Source organism: Saimiri boliviensis, chromosome 15 (genome assembly GCF_048565385.1).
Source record: "Saimiri boliviensis isolate mSaiBol1 chromosome 15, mSaiBol1.pri, whole genome shotgun sequence".
NCBI lineage: Eukaryota > Metazoa > Chordata > Mammalia > Primates > Cebidae > Saimiri > Saimiri boliviensis.
Window position 1 is genome coordinate 72,086,326 of NC_133463.1, and position 17,933 is coordinate 72,104,258.

General features: G+C 37.7%; 1 protein-coding gene across 1 annotated transcript in view; it reads right to left on the bottom strand.

The window, feature by feature from the left end:
* Nucleotides 1-17,933, bottom strand: part of ATAD2 (ATPase family AAA domain containing 2) — a 69,585-nt gene that overhangs the window by 41,126 nt on the left and 10,526 nt on the right. The window contains exons 2-8 of the mRNA XM_003933091.4: nt 16,214-16,362; nt 9,242-9,291; nt 8,279-8,447; nt 7,859-7,961; nt 7,503-7,590; nt 6,517-6,687; nt 5,751-5,868 (exon numbers count right to left, since the gene is read on the bottom strand). Of these exons, the coding sequence (XP_003933140.1) occupies nt 5,751-5,868; nt 6,517-6,687; nt 7,503-7,590; nt 7,859-7,961; nt 8,279-8,447; nt 9,242-9,291; nt 16,214-16,362 (848 nt within the window). The remainder of the gene's footprint in view (nt 1-5,750; nt 5,869-6,516; nt 6,688-7,502; nt 7,591-7,858; nt 7,962-8,278; nt 8,448-9,241; nt 9,292-16,213; nt 16,363-17,933) is intronic.

The window sequence follows — 17,933 nt, forward strand, 5'->3', positions numbered from 1 at the left end:
GTAATTTGAAACTATTTTCAATATTATACTATACATAATTTCACAATTTGGAGGAAATCACCTATTTTAAAATATCAAATAACTTTAAAAGGAAGACATGAGATTTTATGCAAACAAAAGGGTATCAAGAAAGACTTTTTAAATGCTGTGAAACAGTGAAGAATAAGATGGCTTTTTATCAACAGTATATCATCCACCGTAAATTCACAACTGTCTCTTAACAGCTGTGTAAATGTGGATGAGTTACTCAACCTACAAGTTTTCTTACTCACAAAAAAGAAAAAAAATACTATCAAATACTTAGTCTGGTTGGTAACATCAAATAAGATGCCAGGTGTTACAACTATACAAGAAAATTTTAAATCACTTCTACCTTTGCATGTTGCAAAAGACTCAGAAAAAAAGAGTCTGGCTGGGAAGAACTGTAATTATTCTACTTGCTCAGGGTCTAGAACTTTTCTGAGTCAGAATGCAATAATAAGTAGGTATTTCCAAAAATATAAAAGGTTTGCAATCTATGATCTGTATAACGTAGTTCCAGAAATATGTATCTAAAAAATTCTCAAAAGAAGTTTTTCCATTATTCACTTAGCAGCAAAACATAACCTAAAATAGTACAAGGCAATTTTGAGTTTCTATTTTGTCCCACTTACTATGGTTATTCATATGTTTTACTACAGAATTATTAACATATTTGACTACACAGTGCTGGCTTGGAGATCCTGGAGATGTTAACGTTGCCATACTACATATGTTGCGTGTTATCTGTAAATCCTGCCAAAAAGCCTGAATTCTAAAATGGTTCCAAGGGTTTTGGATAAGGGGCTGTGGAAACACAGAAATAAATGAGAAAATAATATTTTACCTATCCACCTACCCAAATACACACAAGATCATTTTTGTGATCAGCCTGAAACTAAAATTATTATATCCAGCATAAGTCTGCAATTTTATATGAAAGATTAACTTATTATTACCATTAATATTATAGACTTTAATGAATTCACATGATTATGTAATTTTATGTGAATTCAGTATGTAGTCACAGAATTCAGACTAACCTCCCAATTAATTAAAAAAAAACTAACATTAACTGACTGCTTTTTGTACCAGGTGCTTGATGTATTATTATTTAATAAGAATCAAAATTTTGGAAAAGTAGATTATTAGTAGGCTCAATTTACAGTTAGGACCAGTGAGGCTCCCAGGTTAAATAATTTACTAAAAATCACTGTTATTCACTGACGGTGTCAGAATTCAAACCTATATGTTTATTCAAAAAAATCTTCATTTTTATACACTACTATACTGATGATTTCCAGTTTTTTATTTCACAAACCTGTAAAGTTAAAAGCAAACAATAACACAACCTGTGGACCAACATAAAATTTCTGATTTGCAAGATGGAGATTACTTTTAAACACCAAAGTACAGTTATAATAGCAAATACATATAGCAATTAATGTATGGCAGACAGTATTTCAAATACATGTGAGAACTGCATGTATTAACTCATGCAATGCTCACAATACTATGAGATAGTGCTACTATCCTCACTTTACAGATAATAAAAAAAAAAACTGAAACAAAGAGAGTTAAGCAATTTGACCAAGGCCACTAATAAGTGGTAGAGCTGAGCTCCAAACCTAGACAGCCCTAGTCATGGCTCCAGGTTCTTAGCAGTTACTCTATACTGTGAAAGGTCATTAATTCAGTTTAAAAACATTGTCAACACTATTCCACAAGGTAGAGAAAGAGGGAATCCTCCCTAAATCATTCTATGAAGCCAGTATCACCCTAATACCAAAACCAGGAAACGACATAACAAAAACAAAAACAAAAACAAAAACTACAGACCAACATCCCTGTGAACACAAATGCAAACATCCTTAACAAAATACTAGTTAACCAAATCCAACAAGATATCAAAAAGATAATCCACTATGACCAAGTGGGTTTCATACTAGGGATGCAGGGATGATTTAACATACTCAAGTCAATAAATGTGATACACCACATTAAAAACAAAAATCAGGCCGGGCGCGGTGGCTCAAGCCTGTAATTCCAGCACTTTGGGAGGCCGAGGCGGGTGGATCACAAGGTCGAGAGATCGAGACCATCCTGGTCAATATGGTGAAACCCCGTCTCTACTAAAAATACAAAAAATTAGCTGGGCATGGTGGTGCGTGCCTGTAATCCCAGCTACTCAGGAGGCAGAGGCAGGAGAATTGCCTGAACCCAGGAGGTGGAGGTTGCGGTGAGCCGAGATCGCGCCATTGCACTCCAGCCTGGGTAAGGAGAGCGAAACTCCGTCTCAAAAAAATAAAAATAAAAAAATAAAAATAAAAACAAAAATCGTATGATCATCTCAATAGATGCAGAAGAAGCATTCAACAAAATCAAGTATCCCTTTATGATTAAAGCTCTCTGCAAAATCAGCATACAAGAAACATACCTCAATATAACAAAAGCCGTTTATGACAAAACCACAGCCAACATAATGCTGAATGGAGAAAAGCCTATATTGTTCCCTCTGAGAACTGCAACTATAGACAAGGATGCCCGCTCTCACCACTTCTATTCAACCTAGTACTGGAAGTCCTAGCCAGAGCAATCAGACAAGAGAAAGAAATAAAGGGCACAGTGACACCCTGTCTTTATTAAAAATACAAAAATTAGACAGGTGTGGTGGCACATGCCTGTAATCCTAGCTACTTGGGAGGCTGAGGCATAAGAATCGCTTGAACCCAGCAGGCAGAAGTTGCAGTGAGCCAAAATCATGCCACTACACTCCAGCCTAGGTGATAGAGCGAGAGTCCACCTCAGAAAAAAAAAGAGAACTATTCATGTAACCAAATACCACCTGTTCCCCCAAAACCTATGGAAATAAAAAAATTTTTTTAAAAAGGGAAAGAGGGGCTGAGGCAAGTCAGTATAATCCATCTTCATAGGAAAACGTTTCCTTAATTTGAAAAGCAAAAACCAAAAATAAAATAAATAAAAAATAAAAAACATTTTAGGCCAGGCGTGGTGGCTCACATCTGTAATCCCAGCACTCTGAGGCTGAGGTGGACAGATCACAGGCCAGGAGTTCAAGACCAGCCTGGCCAATATGGTGACACTCTGCCTCTACTAAAAATACAACAATTAGCTGGGCATGGTGGGACGTGCCTGTAGTGACAGTCACTCGGAAGGTTGAGGCAGAAGAGCTTGAACCCAGGAGGCAGAGGTTGCAGTGAGCTGAGACTGTGTGCCACTGCACTCCAGCCTAGGCGACAGAGTGAGATTCTGTCTCAAACAAAATGAAAAAATAAAAATAAAAAACATTTTAAACACACGTATCTGTTCACATGTGCTCATCCCCCAACTCACATTTTACTGAAAGCCAATGAAAAATCTGACACCAATAAACACTGGATCAGCAATTTCAATCTAACCAACAACTTCAACTTCTTGCCAGTTCTAGTTCTTTCACAACAGATAAAGAATATACTGAAATACTGGTGACGCAATTGTACTATTATGTTACCTTATTCAAAGGTAACGTTACCTTAAAAAAAAATTAGCCAGGCATGATGGCACGGGCCTATAAATCCCAGCTACCCAGGAGGGGAGGCAGGAGAATCACTTGAACACGGGAGATGGAGGTTGCAGTGAGCTGAGGCTGCGCCACTGCACTCTGGCCTGGTGATGGGTGAGACTCCATCTCAAAAACCAAACAAACAAAAACCCCACAAATCATTAGAGGAGAAAAAAAATCCTGTAACAGGGAGCTACTCAACGATGTGAGGCATTTTCCACAGGGGAAGACTAGATACTGTGAAACAAATATGGAAACTCATGAACATCAAAGGGATTTAAAAAAAAAAAACCTACCCTCTGCAAGACACATACACTGGAGGTTTAAATGTAAAGTTAGTCAACCAACAAGTATGTTACTTCCAGAAGCATACATTCATTAGAGACGTGAGAAGAGGCCAGGCGCAGTGGCTCATGCCTGAAATCCCAGCACCTTGGGAGGCCGAGGCAGATGGATTAACTGAGCTCAGGAATTTGTGACCAGTCTGGCCAACGTGGTGAAACCCCATTTCTACTAAAAACACAAAAAAGTTAGTCAGGGACTTGTAATCCTACCTACTCAGGAGGCTGAGGCAGGAGAATCGCTTGAACCCAGGAGGTGGGCGTTGCAGTGTGCTGAGATTGTGCCACTGCACTCCAGCCTGGGCAGCAGAGTGAGACTTTGTCGGGGTGGCAGGGGGATGTGAGGGTGGATGTGAAAAGAAATAAAATCCCAGGGTAGCTATCACCTCTTAGTTCTGCTGGATCAAATAGACATCTACCCTTTGGGTTAGGTAACCATAACAGTGCCTTGGTCTTGTGCCTGGTGGTGGCAGGGATTCTGTTCTAGGGAACACTATATCTTCCTTTCCTTTCCTGAAGATCATTACATTTCACCACCAAAATAGAGGTCTTTACACTAAGGGGCCCATGAGAATACGGACATGCAGCTTCCTTTCAAGTGCAGTTAATCTTGAGAAGCCCTTAGAAGTTGAATTTATCTTCCTGATTCTCGATCCTTCTGGACCCTGGTCATGTGAAATAGGATGATGAAACATGAAATCTAGATGTACACTTGTGATTCTTACAATGAAATGAAAAGATCTAGAGACATATAGTATTTCTTATTTTTCCTAAAAGAAATTAACCTTCAGCACTTATAAAGGTGCTGCCTTCCATGACCAAAACATGATTAAATGGTTTGTTTCTAGAAGAAAACTTTTCCAAAAACTGTTCAAATAATTGAAATATCCTGAGGCTTTGGTCTTACTTCTGAGAAAATTCTAATATTAAGGGGAAAAAGTACCATTACCCATATGAATATAATTTTTTTCCTTTTTTAGTCTTCTCTCTCATTCATGAACTACCAAAATGCTACTATTACCCTGATTGTCCTAACGCATTGATGAGGAAGTATCAAAACTATCCCTTTGAAGAGGTCTGGTGGCTCATGCCAGTAATCCCAGCACTTTGGGAGGCTGAGGCAGGAAAATCACTTGAACCCAGGAGGCAGAGGTTGCAGTGAGCCAAGACTGTGCCACGGCACTGCAGCCTGGGCAACAGAGCAAGATTCCATCCCAAAATAAATAAAATAAAATAAAAGAATTATCTCTTTGGACTTAAATCTGACCAACAACAACTGTTGGGATGTAGAAGGAAAAGAAATCAACACATACTGAACAGTCAAAGGAAATGAATGGTTCCTACAACAGAAGAGGAACAAATTATAAAACAGATCCAGAAAAAGATAACCAGGAGTCATGAGAGGTCTAGAGGCCATGTAGCTTAGAACATCTAACATAGTAGGAAAATCATCTGTGACGGTATGCAAAGACTAAACCTATACTCTAACTTAATGTGAAGATTAAATAAAACAATCTATGTAAAATGCTTAACACAGAGCCAGGACTACAGTAAACCCTGAGTCAATAGTAGCTCTACTATTAAAGTGTGGAACCATAGAATAAACTACTTTACTAAGGTAGTTACTAACACTTCCTATTAGTGGAAGCAAAAACAAAAACTAGTCAATGGTACTGGGATTAGATTACTAAAGGCATAGAAACTAAGCTCTCCCAAATACACAATTCTAGAATTTTATCCTAATACACCCAATCCTAAAATTCCAGAGTCCAGCCCTAACATAACTACAATTATGTTGTCATAAATTAATCAGTATTTCAGAACCAAACCTGTTCATTCGTTTACAGTAAGGACTTCTCGGTCCTGCGGAAGATAAGCGGTATCTTGGTCTTGCAGGAGAAGCTGGGCCACTATAAAATATGTTGGGCTTTCTCTGGTGACGAGGTTCTAAAAAAAAGAAATAAATATATGGCATATAAATATGTATGAAAATAATTTTGCTCTTCATCTAAATATTTACAAAGGTGCTTACTGCCTTCCATGAAGTACTAGTAAATATCTACTATGGAATATTTTGCTGTTCATGTTTTAAATCATTTATGTCCAGAGGGTTGCAGCTGCTAACATGTACAGCACAGATACCAACCAACCAAAACACACATTAGTCATAAACAACCATTGTGACTGTAGAGATGTATAGCAGGTGATTATCAGCCTTGTATGTTAACGCTCACACAAGTATTGAGGTACATAATATTAACATAAATCAAAAGAAGTCCTATCTATACAAACTGACAAATTAAGTAGAAAGCTGTGCAATCTAAAATAAAGACAGATACAAAATTCAAAAACAGCCCAACTTTTTGCTTTATTTTACTATTATTTGCTTTGGTCAAGGCTAACTTTAACTTTTTTCAGAGAAATTATTTGTTACAAATTTAGGATAGGTAAAGACAACAGTCATGAGTATACAACAAAATGAAAATATGAAAAAAACAAAAAAATACAAAAAAAATACAAGAATAACAGAGGAGAAACAGCAAATACAAAGCTAATATAATTACATTTCCTGGAAAGAATATATATAGCACTTACTTTCCAATGGAGCCTGATAGTAAACAGTAGCTTTTCTCTGTCTAAGATAATAACGTTTCTGATTATCTTCTTCTCCATCTTCTTCATCATCATCATCATCATCATCATCATCTTCATCTTCATCTTCACCATCATCTTCATCTTCTTGGTCTTCACCCTCTTCAGATGATTCTACAATTAAGGGATACTTACTTCCAGAAGGATACTCAGCAAAATGTTAACAATTTTTAACATAGATGAGTTGGAAGAGAAAGACCCACCCTTTAAACACTTATCTACACTCCTAGATTGTTCATAGGAAGAACTTGTAATTATTTTCCAACATTAAAAAACTGTAAAAACAGGAGGATGGAAAAAAAAAAAAGTTTGAAGGTTACTACTGTTAAGCAAGTAACAAACTAAAGTTTTTAGTCTTTCTGTGAATTTCATTGATATAGGTGACTAAACTTAAGCTTCCAAGTTAACGTACCTTTTTGACAAGTTTTCAAATCTCCTCACTAAGCTTTTGCTTTCTAAACTTAAGTTTGACATTTCATCCAGCCTATCTGGCTGTCATGGAGTTACATGTTGCAAAACTCAGTCTACTTATGATAATGGTAAAACATGCTCATCAAACATTTAAAATGCATTTCAGAAAACTGATTTTCACTCAAGGTAAGTTCTAACAGACTATGGTAATAAGTCCTAAATGGAATAGCAAAATGTAATTCGAGTCATCTTTCAACTAAAAGAGATATATAGTGTGTTTTTTATACCAGATGTATTATATAGGCAAACCAATAATATTAGCTTCAGATTGCTGATTTCGGTTACTTTTCCAAACAAAATATACTATCCTTTTAAGCTCTCCCGTCCCCATTTTTTAAAGTTACTAATCCTCTGCTCTCTCACAAACTGTCACACCTTCTAAATAAAAAGGCTATTTTCTACTTAGTAAAAAGTTCTTAAATTAAATCCCAGGAGACAGAACAAGAGAAGAGACTAACCCACACTGCCTTCTTGATTATCAGTTGTTTCTTCATCAGTTCTTTGAATAGCTTTCTGTTTTCCTCTTGTGTACATATTAAGATTGCTCTAAAAATGTTTAAATAAAAGTCGTTAACATGGGGAATCTATTTATTAAAAAAATCAAGTTGGATCCTCCAATCTTGTTTAAAATAAAGATATTTACAGCCATAAACTCTTACAATTCCAGCAGTAACTAATGACTGATCAAATAAATGCTGGAAAAGTGATGTTTAACCAAAAATGGATTAGGTACCAAAAAAAAAAAAAAAAAAAATTAAAAAAAAATTAAACTGGATATTATTAAATAATTTCCTTAATGGAAGAATATATTTACTTGTTCTGTTTCATTAAACACTCCCAAGTCTTCAAGTTCTCTCATTCGCTGTCTACGCATCTTTTTCATGTCATCCATTTTTTGAAGTACAGCTTCAGCAGTGCTTAAAAAAAAAGATATAAATATAATCCAAAATTGTAAAAGAGTAGCAGAATTTTAAAAACTTTATTTTTCTTCCATTGCAATCTTTTGGCACTACTAGGGTTTTAATGTTTTATAAGAAGCATTGATTTACTTGTATAAAAATATTTTAAAATTTATTTCCAAGAATAGAGACATATATAGAATTGTCACAAAGACCTAATCATTCTCCTCTATGCTTTACATAAGTGGAATGATTAAATGTTGAAATCCATGATCCTTCCCCAACAAAAGGTTTCTGACAGATAATTCCTTTTGATCGGAGGAATTTTTACTTACTTTGTTATAAGTTTGTCAAACAGCATGGACTGGTTTACACCACTATAACGACTTCTAATCCTACAACTTCGACGCACTTCAACATCGCCATTCTCTTCATGTAAGTGTTCTTTTGTACTTTGAACGATGTTTCTAGTCCTCAATGACCGAGTAACTGGAATCACTTTGTCTTCACAAATGCATATATAAAAATAAACAGAAACATTTGAAGTAATAGTATTTATAAGACAATTCTAAATATGAACAATTGAAAAGCTACACTTGCATGTAAAAAATTACAGTATCTTAAACTTATCTTTCTTAAAAACGTTAGAAAACAAAATTAAAGTTAAAACACACACCTACCATACAATCTAGCCCTTCTAATTCCAAGAGGAAAGATATGCAACACAAAGACTCGTATGTGAATGTTTAAAGCAGTTTTGTGATAGCCTCAAGCCAGAAACAATCCGAGTCCATCAAAAGATGAGGAGATAAATTTTTGTATATCCATATAACGGAACACTACTGAGCAACAAAAAAGTGACCACATAGATTCTCAAAGTAATTATGATGAGTGAAAGAAGGCAAACAAATAATAAATACTGTATGATTCCATTTATATAAAACTCTAGATAATACAAACTAAGCTATAATAACAGAGAATGGGTTCCGAAATGAATGGTCACAGCTATGTTTCAATGAAACTACTTGCTCAGGAATCTGGGAGGTAGGCAACATCAAAGAATAAGGAGAGAAGCTAGAAGAGCCGGGAGGAATTATAAAGGGGTCTGGGGAAGTTTTTAGGGGGTAATAAATACCTTCGCTATCTAGTAAGGGTGGCTTCATGGCATATACTTCTGTTAAAACCTAACAAATTATACACTTTAAACATGTAAAATTTATTGTATGTACCTCAAGAAACATGTAAACAGAATATTAATTACACATTTTAAAATCTGAAATGCCTTGAACATTACTTACCTTCTTTGCGCTCTTCCTTTTTTTTATCAGCTTGCTGTCTGGCCAACTGCCTATATTTCAAAAACAATTAGATAATTCAAAACAATTGACATAACTGTATTTTTAAAAAATTTATTTAGATGGGATCTTACTCTGTTGCCCAACAGAACTGCAGTGGCATGATCATGACTTACTGCAGCCTCAAACTGCTGGGCTCAAGCAATCCTCCCACCTCAGCCTCCCTAGTAGGTAGGACTATAGGCATGTCTCACTATATCAGCTAATTTTTAACATTTTTTATAGAGATGGGAGGTCTCGTTTTTTGGTCCAAGTTGGTCTTGAACTCCTGGCCTCAAGTAATTCTCCCAGCTTAGCCTCCCATACTGCTGGGATTATAGGCATGAGCCACCATAGCTGGCTATAACTGATATAACTTTAATTCTTACATTCTACTGAGATACCTAAAAAAAGCTAAAATATACTGAAAAAAATCAGGCCAGGTATGGTGGCTCACGCCTGTAATCCCAGCACTTTGGGAGGTCAAAGCAGGTGGATCATCTGAGGTCAAGAGCTTGAGACCACCATGGCCAACACGGTGAAACTCTGTCTCTACTAAAAAACAAAAATTAGCTGGGGGTGGTGGCCAGTGCCTGCAATTCCAGCTACTCGGGAGACTGAAGTAGAACTGCTTGAACCTGGGAGGCAGAGGTTGCAGTGAGCCAAGATCACGCTATTGCACTCCAGCCTGAGCGACAGAAAGAGACTATTTCAAAAATGAACAAACAAAAAGCTTGGGAATACATATATAAGTTATGGGTTATGGTTAAACAAAGTCTAAGAACTCTGATGTGAAGTTCAGTGATATATGCATTAACTCTTAAAGAGAATATATCAAAAGCATCTTGAAACAAGAAATGAAAACCTTAGCTTAGGCCGGGCTCGGTGGCTCAAGCCTGTAATCCCAGCACTTTGGGAGGCCGAGGCACGAGGTCAAGAGATCGAGACCATCCTGGTCAACATGGTGAAACCCCGTCTCTACCAAAAATACAAAAAATTAGCTGGGCATGGTGGCGTGTGCCTGTAATCCTAGCTACTCAGGAGGCTGAGGCAGGAGAATTGCCTGAACCCAGGAGGCGGAGGTTGCGGTGAGCCAAGATTGCGCCATTGCACTCCAGCCTGGGTAACAAGAGCGAAACTCCGTCTCAAAAAAAAAAAAAAAAAAAAAAAAAAAAAAAAAAAAAAAAAAAAAAAAAAAAAAAAGAAAACCTTAGCTTAACTATTTAAGTATAATCAAACTAAACTGAGCAAAATCAAGACATGTTTTATGACACAAGGATATAGTGGTCCCATATCCTTGAGGAATGTATTACTATAAACAGAAATAATGCCTCTTAGTGATACATCAATTTTTTAAAATTTGTTTTTTTAAATCTCCTGTCAGCATTTTTGCAAGCATTATTTATTTGTTTTTATGTCTTTTAAAAACATCTGCTGGCTACAATCTTTACATGACATGATTTTCATTCACATGTAGAAATAGCCCCATTTGTGAATGATCTATTCCATCTACAAACTGGCAAACATAATCTTGTGAATTGGAAACATCTTTCAAGTCCCAAAAAAGTATCTTCCTCATCTTTTTTCTAAAAATTCACTGAGAAAAACAGTATGTGCCATTAATTTATTTTTAGTGACTCAATTTTCCATACTTAGGCTGCATCTGTTAATCAACCTATGTATTAAGCTATTTTTGCAAGTGGGCTCGCTTATACGTGGAATTTCAAATATTACAATTTAAAGTAAAATAAAACCATCTTCCCCAGATGAATTAACTCATATATTCTCGTAACAAAGTAAATCATCATTAGTTCTTCATCTCTCTTGGAAGACAGGTAAGAATTAAGAAGAAAATAAAACTTTTGGCTGGGCACAGTAGCTCACACCTGTAATCCCAGCACTCTGGAAGGCAAAGACAGGCGGATCACCTAAAGTCAGGAATTCAACACCATCCTGGCCAACACAGTGAAACCATCTCTGCTAAAAATAAAAATTAAAACAATTTAGCGATCACATTCGTTATTAAAAAAAAAAATTAGCCAGCCAAAAAGAAAGAAGAAAGAGGGAGGGAAGGAGGGAGGGAGGGAATGAGGGAAGGAGGGAAGGAGGGAGGGAGGGAGGGAAGGAGGGAGGGAGGGAAGGAAGGAGGGAAGGAGGGAAGGAGGGAAGGAGGGAAGGAAGGAAGGAGGGAGGGAGGGAGGGAAGGAAGGAAGGAAGGAGGGAGGGAGGGAGGGAGGGAAGGAAGGAAGGAGGGAAGGAGGGAGGGAGGGAAGGAAGGAAGGAAGGAAGGAAGGAAGGAAGGAAGGAAGGAAGGAAGGGAAGATAGACAGATTAGCTAGCCAGGTGCCTGTAGTCCCAACTACTCAGGAGGCTGAGGCAGGAGAATCACTTGAACCTGGGAGGAAGAGGCTGCAGTGAGCCAAGACTGCACCACTACATTCCAGTCTGGGCAACAGAACATGGCTCCATCTCAAAAATAAACTTTTGAGTAGTCAATCTATAGGGAAAGGCTTAGTTTCTTCATAGGCTCATAGACTTTTCTCATAAAGGAGACCCTCCCTTCACATTATGTAGTTCTATACATTTTATAAACCAGTCCCCTTTCAGATGCTAGAAACAGAATGACTAAAGCATTACTTTTCTCAACCACCCACCCCACTGCCTTCTTTTTGCCTGCAGGAGGAAAGCAACCTTCCAAGGGCAACTGCTAGGCAGTAAATATTTTAAGCTTGTGAGCCATACAGTCTCCTCTGTCACAGTTACCCAGCATTACAGGGTGAAAAGAGCTACACACAAAATGAATGGGCATGGCAGTGTTTCAAAGAAACTATCTACAAAAATAGGCAGCTGGACTTTGTCAACCGCTGCAAATCTGATGAAAGCTATGAGTATACACAAACTTCAACATTATTTCAGAGGCTTTGTGTACCCTCTGTGAAGACTATATACAATCACTGGACCCTAGTTAAGAACCCCAGGATCAAGTAAGTATGTAGATCCTGCCCTCATGACACAGTTACTCGTATCTTCCTGCCTTTTTCTAACAATCTTGATCTTCTGGTCATTGAACCTCAAATAGATTGAAAACAAAGGGTAAATAGGAAGGAAATGAGATTTCTATAGTCAGGCATGCTGACAACAGTGACAAAGGTAAGAAACAAGAAAGTATATAAAAAAGGACTCAAAAATACTGTAGGCTCTTTTATATAAGCCTTATGCAAACAGATCCTGATGTTACCATTACATAAAATAATAATCACTATTTGTAATAATGACCTGAATGCAGGGAGAGGATTTTTGTATAGGAAATCTTCACAGAAGACATACAAATGGCCAATAAGCACATAAAATGATACTCAACATTATTAGCCATCAAGCAAAGGTAAATTGGAACCACAATGAGATACCTCACATCCATTAAAATGGCTAACAACAAAAAGGCAGACTATGACAAGTGTTGGTGAGGATATAGAGACCCTCATACATTGGTGGTGGGAACAGAAAATGGCGCAACTGCTTTGCAAAAGTTTGCTACTTCCTCAAAATGTTAGTGTTACTATTTGACTCAGCAATTCTACTCCCAGGTGTATACCCAGAAGAACTGATACCTACCTCCACACACGAATGTGTATACCTATATTCATATCATTATTCATAATAGCCAAAAAGTGAAGACAATCCAAATGCTCACCAACTAATGAATGAGTAAACAAAATGTTATATCCATACAATTGACTCTTACTCAGCAATAAGTACTGGGCAAGGAGTGGTGGCTCATGCCTGTAATCCCAGCACTTTGGGAGGCCGAGATGGGTGAATTGCCCGAGATCAGGAGTTCAAGACCAGCCCAGCCAACATAGTGAAACCCAGTCTCTACTAAAAATACAAAAATTAGATGGGCATGGGAAGGCTGGGGCAGGAGAATTGCTTGAACCCAGCCTGAGTGACAAAAGCAAAACTCCATTTCACCAAAAAAAAAAAAAAAAAAAAAAAATTAGTTGGGCATGGTGGCATATGTCTATAATTCCAGCTACTCAGGAGGCTGAGGCAGGAGAATCACTTGAACCTGGGAAGCAGAGGTTACAGTGAGCCAAGATTGCACCACTGCACCCCAGTCTGCATAACACAGCAAGACTCTGTCTCAAAGGAATACACATATAAATATATATACTAAAACCCATGGAATTGTACATTTTAGAATTGTGAATTTTATGGTATATGAATATATCTCAATAAGGCTGTTATTAAAAAATAACATGGCCAGGCACGGTGGCTATCGCCTATAATCCCAGCGCTTTGGTAGGCTGAAGCAGCAGGGTCGTGGGGGCGGGGGGTGGGTGTTGCTTGAGTCCAAAAAAGTTCAAGACAAGCCTGGTTAACAAGATGAGATTCCATGTCTGTAAAAAATTTAAAAATGAGGCAGGGCTTGGTGGCTCACACCTGTAATCCCAGCACTTTGGGAGGCCAAGGCTGGCAGATCACCTGAGGTCAGGAGTTCTAGACCAGCCTGGCCAACATGGTGAAACCCTGTCTCTCCTAAAAATATAAAAATTAGGCTGGGCGTGATGGCTCACGCCTGTAATCCCAAACTCTGGGAGACTGAGGCCCAGAAAAAGAGTCAATTATATGAGGTCAGGAGTTCAAGACCAGCCTGGGCAACATGGTGAAACCGTCTTTACTAAAACTACAAACATTAGCTGGGCACAGTGGCATGTGTCTATAATCCCAGCTACTTGTGAGGCTGAGGCAGGAGAGTCACTTGAGCCCAGTAGGCAGAGGTTGCAATGAGCCAAGACTGCGTCATTGTACTCTAGCCTGGGTGACAGAGCAAGACTCCGTCTCCAAAGAAAAAAAAAACACAAAAATTAGCCAGGCATGTAGTGCATGCCTGTAATCCCAGCTACTCACAGGCTGAGGCAGGAGAATAGTTTGAAGGAGGACAGAAGTTGCAGTGAGCCGAGATTGTACCACTGAACTCCAGCCTGGGAAAAAAGAGTGAGACTCGATTAAAAAAAAAAAAAAAAAAGAGCCAGGTGTGGTGCAAACTTGTAGTCCTCACTACTTGGGAGGCTGAGGTGGATCACTGGATCACTTGAGCTTGGCAGGTTGAGGCCACAGTGAGCCAGGATCATGCCACTGCACTCCAGCCTGGGGAACAAAGCAAGGCAATTTTCTCAAAAGGAAAAAAAAAGAATGAATAAAAAGGATAGAAATCCAATATATTTTAGAAGTAATCTAATTAAAAATACCAAGTTGGCGGGGCACGGTGTCTCACACCTATAATCCTAGCACTTTCGGAGGCTGAGGCAGGTAGATCACAAGGTCAGGAGTTCAAGACCAGCCTGACCAACATGGTGAAACCCTGTCTCTACTAAAAACACAAAAATTAGCAGGGTGTGGTGGTGCGCTCCTGTAACCCCAACTACTCAGGAGACTGAGGCAGAAGAATTGCTTGAACCCAGGGGGTGGAGGTTGAAGTGAGCTGAGATCGAGCTACTGTATTCCAGCCTGGGCAACAGAGCAAGACTCTGTCTCAAAAACAAAACAAAACAAAAAACACCAAGTCATTCCTCTTTAAATCCAGATAGAAAAGCATTTATTTTATTATGCCCCCTTAATACCTTTCTAACATAAAGCCAAACACAATGTTTTATAAACTTGAATACTGTAGAGATCCTTTTAAAGGTAAAAACAGAACTTCTAACATTAATTTTTTTGTATGACTATGTAAACCAAACTACATACAAGTTCACTTATAAGTTTTATACAAATAAAATTTAAAAACCAACCATCAACCAAACATATTAAAATAATAAGGGCTTTTGTTAAAATGAAATAACCATTTGGTGTATGAATGTGGTATTGACTGCTATCAGTTTCTCTCGAGTTTGGCATGTTGTGTATCATATGGGGGTATTTACTGCTGTGTATCATGAAGAGTCAACTCATCTACTTCTCTTTATTGGAAATGTTCCAAACATTCATTTAAATAGTATGTCATGATATCACATCATATTGCCTTTCTTACAGAAGCAGATGAATCATTTATGTATTAAGGTCTGATTCTGGTCTTATCTCATTAACCTAAGATAACTGAAGTAGTACTACTTGATGCGAATTCAACTGTAAACACGATATATGGCCTCAAATTTTATGGCAATTCTCTATAAGGCAACAATTTAGGGGCCTAAAATGTTTTTCGTTTCTTCAGATAGTGGATTGAAGTAATCCTTCTGCCTTGGCCTTCCAAAGTGCTCAGGCCTGAGCCATGGTGCCAGGCAAAGATAATTATTTCATCAAACAAGTTTTATTCTAATTGGGGCTTTTCGCCCTGAACCAAAGATATTCCAGTTCCATAAATTTAGCCAAACTACTTAATCCATTAAAATTGATTCCTTGAGTTTAAAATGGGTTTCATGCCACCTCCATTACACTAAAAACAAAACCAAAAAACCGTATGTTCTGCTTCCTTTGTACAGACTGCTTTAGAAATAACACCAACACATAGAAATTCATATACTAAATGACTCAGAATTGATGGAAAATCTTATAGCAAGCAATCAGAAACAGAACTACAATTATGAATGAAGGCTCTGTATAGACTACGAAGCAGAGCCACACACACATCACAGGCAAGTTATAGTCACAAAAAGTCTCTTGAGATTCTCAGATACCTGAGAACTGATCCTACATCAGCCAACCTTGTCAGCTGTACTTATACATATTACAGATATCATCTTTGAATAAAAACTTGAATTGTATATACTAATTTTTAATTTGTTAATATCACTTGTGATCATTTCTTTTCAAATAAATTATATCTTATAGCCCTGGAATCTTGATAACCAGTCAAAAATACACTTTAAAAATTAAATGCAAATCCTAAATTACTACTTTAAAACTATTTTGAATTAGTGTTCAACCATCTTGTATTACCTTGTAAAATGCCTGCCGTTAGCAAGTTTCTCCGTTATGTCCACGTTCTTCTCAAAACTAGAATCTGAAGAATTCTGTGCATCTTTTCTCAAAGATCTTAAAGCACGTGTTCGGTGGTAGTTTTCAACTTCCTTAACTGATGACCCATCCTTTAAGAAAAATTAAGAAAGTCATCTAAGTTCTAAGTTTTTCTTTACAAAACTCCCAATTTAAATTCTTTCAAAGAGTTTTCTCTCATTACAAGTTAGTAACAACTGCTTTTTGTGTAGAATCATTTTGCATCTCCCCAAGAAACCACAAGTTAGTATCTAGAATAACCATTTCATGATAAACAAGTATCAGCAATGTCTATGAAGCAGCTAATATAAGATTTACTGAAGTTCATAACAAGTAGTTCATAACCACTTTGTAAAAAGTAGTCTAGACAGTGAAGTTTTCCATCAACTACAAAAAGTTGTAATAGTTTATTATAGACTAGTATTCATTTATTTTAAGGCTATAGAAATTAGAAAGACCTAAGAAAGATACAGACACATCAAAATACTGTCATCTAATCACCAGCAGCAACCTCAAAATAACTAAACAATCAGAATTATAATTTTGGCTTGGACAATGAAAAAGAGTTATTACTATATATTTTGCCCAATTTAACCCAGATAATGCAATAGCTGAATTAAAAAACTGTTTAGGGGCAGGGCATGGTGGCTCATGCCTTAATCCCAGCACTTTGGGAGACTTAGGCGGGCAGATCGCTTTGAGCTCACAAGTTTGAGACCAAGTTCAAGACCAACGTGGGCAACACGGCAAAACCCCATCCCCCCATATCTACTAAAATTGCAAAAAAATTAGCCAGGTATGGTGGAGCACACCTGTGGTCCCAGCTACTTGGGAGGCTGAGGTGGGAGGATAATTTGAGCCTGGGAGGTGGACGTTGCAGTGACCCGTTATCATGCCACTACACTACAGCCGGGGCAACAGAGTGAGACCCTGCCTCAAAACAAACCAAACCAAAACAAAACTGTTTAGGTATGTTAATCTGTTGTAAAAACCATACAGCTTTATGTAACTTAATTTTAGTAAAATAAATAGACTAGAGGCTAAGTTAATGGGCTGCTTTATGAGCTAGTAGTTCTATCAAAAAGTATTCCAAAGTTTATACACTGTTCTGAAATCATACAGTGTATTTTCACATTAGAAGTCAAAGGTACCTAAAATACAAACAAAAGAAAACAAGCAAACAAACAAAAAGCAAAGGTAGGGCCAGGCATGGTGGCTCATGCATGTAATCCCAGCACTTTTGGAGTTCAAAGTGGGTGGATCACTTGAGGTCAGGACTTTGATACCAGTCTAGCCATGGCCAACATGGTGAAACCCTGCCTCTAATAAAATATAAAAATGAGCTGGGCGTGGTGGCACATGCCTGTAATCTCAGCTACTGGGGTGGCTGAGGCAGGAGAATCACTTGAACCTGTGAGGCTGAGATTGCAGTGAGCCAAGACTATGCCATTGCACTCCAGCCTGGGCAACAGATCAAGACTCCGTCACAAACTGACTGACCAACCGACCGATCGATCGACCAACCCACCGAATGACCAACCAACCAACGATAGATGCCAAAGTCAAAGGTTCCTAACAACCCTAAAATTCTATGCCCTACTACTCTGAAAACAAATCAGTTTAGAAAAACAGGTAGTGTTTTAGGAAAAAAATGTCAAACATT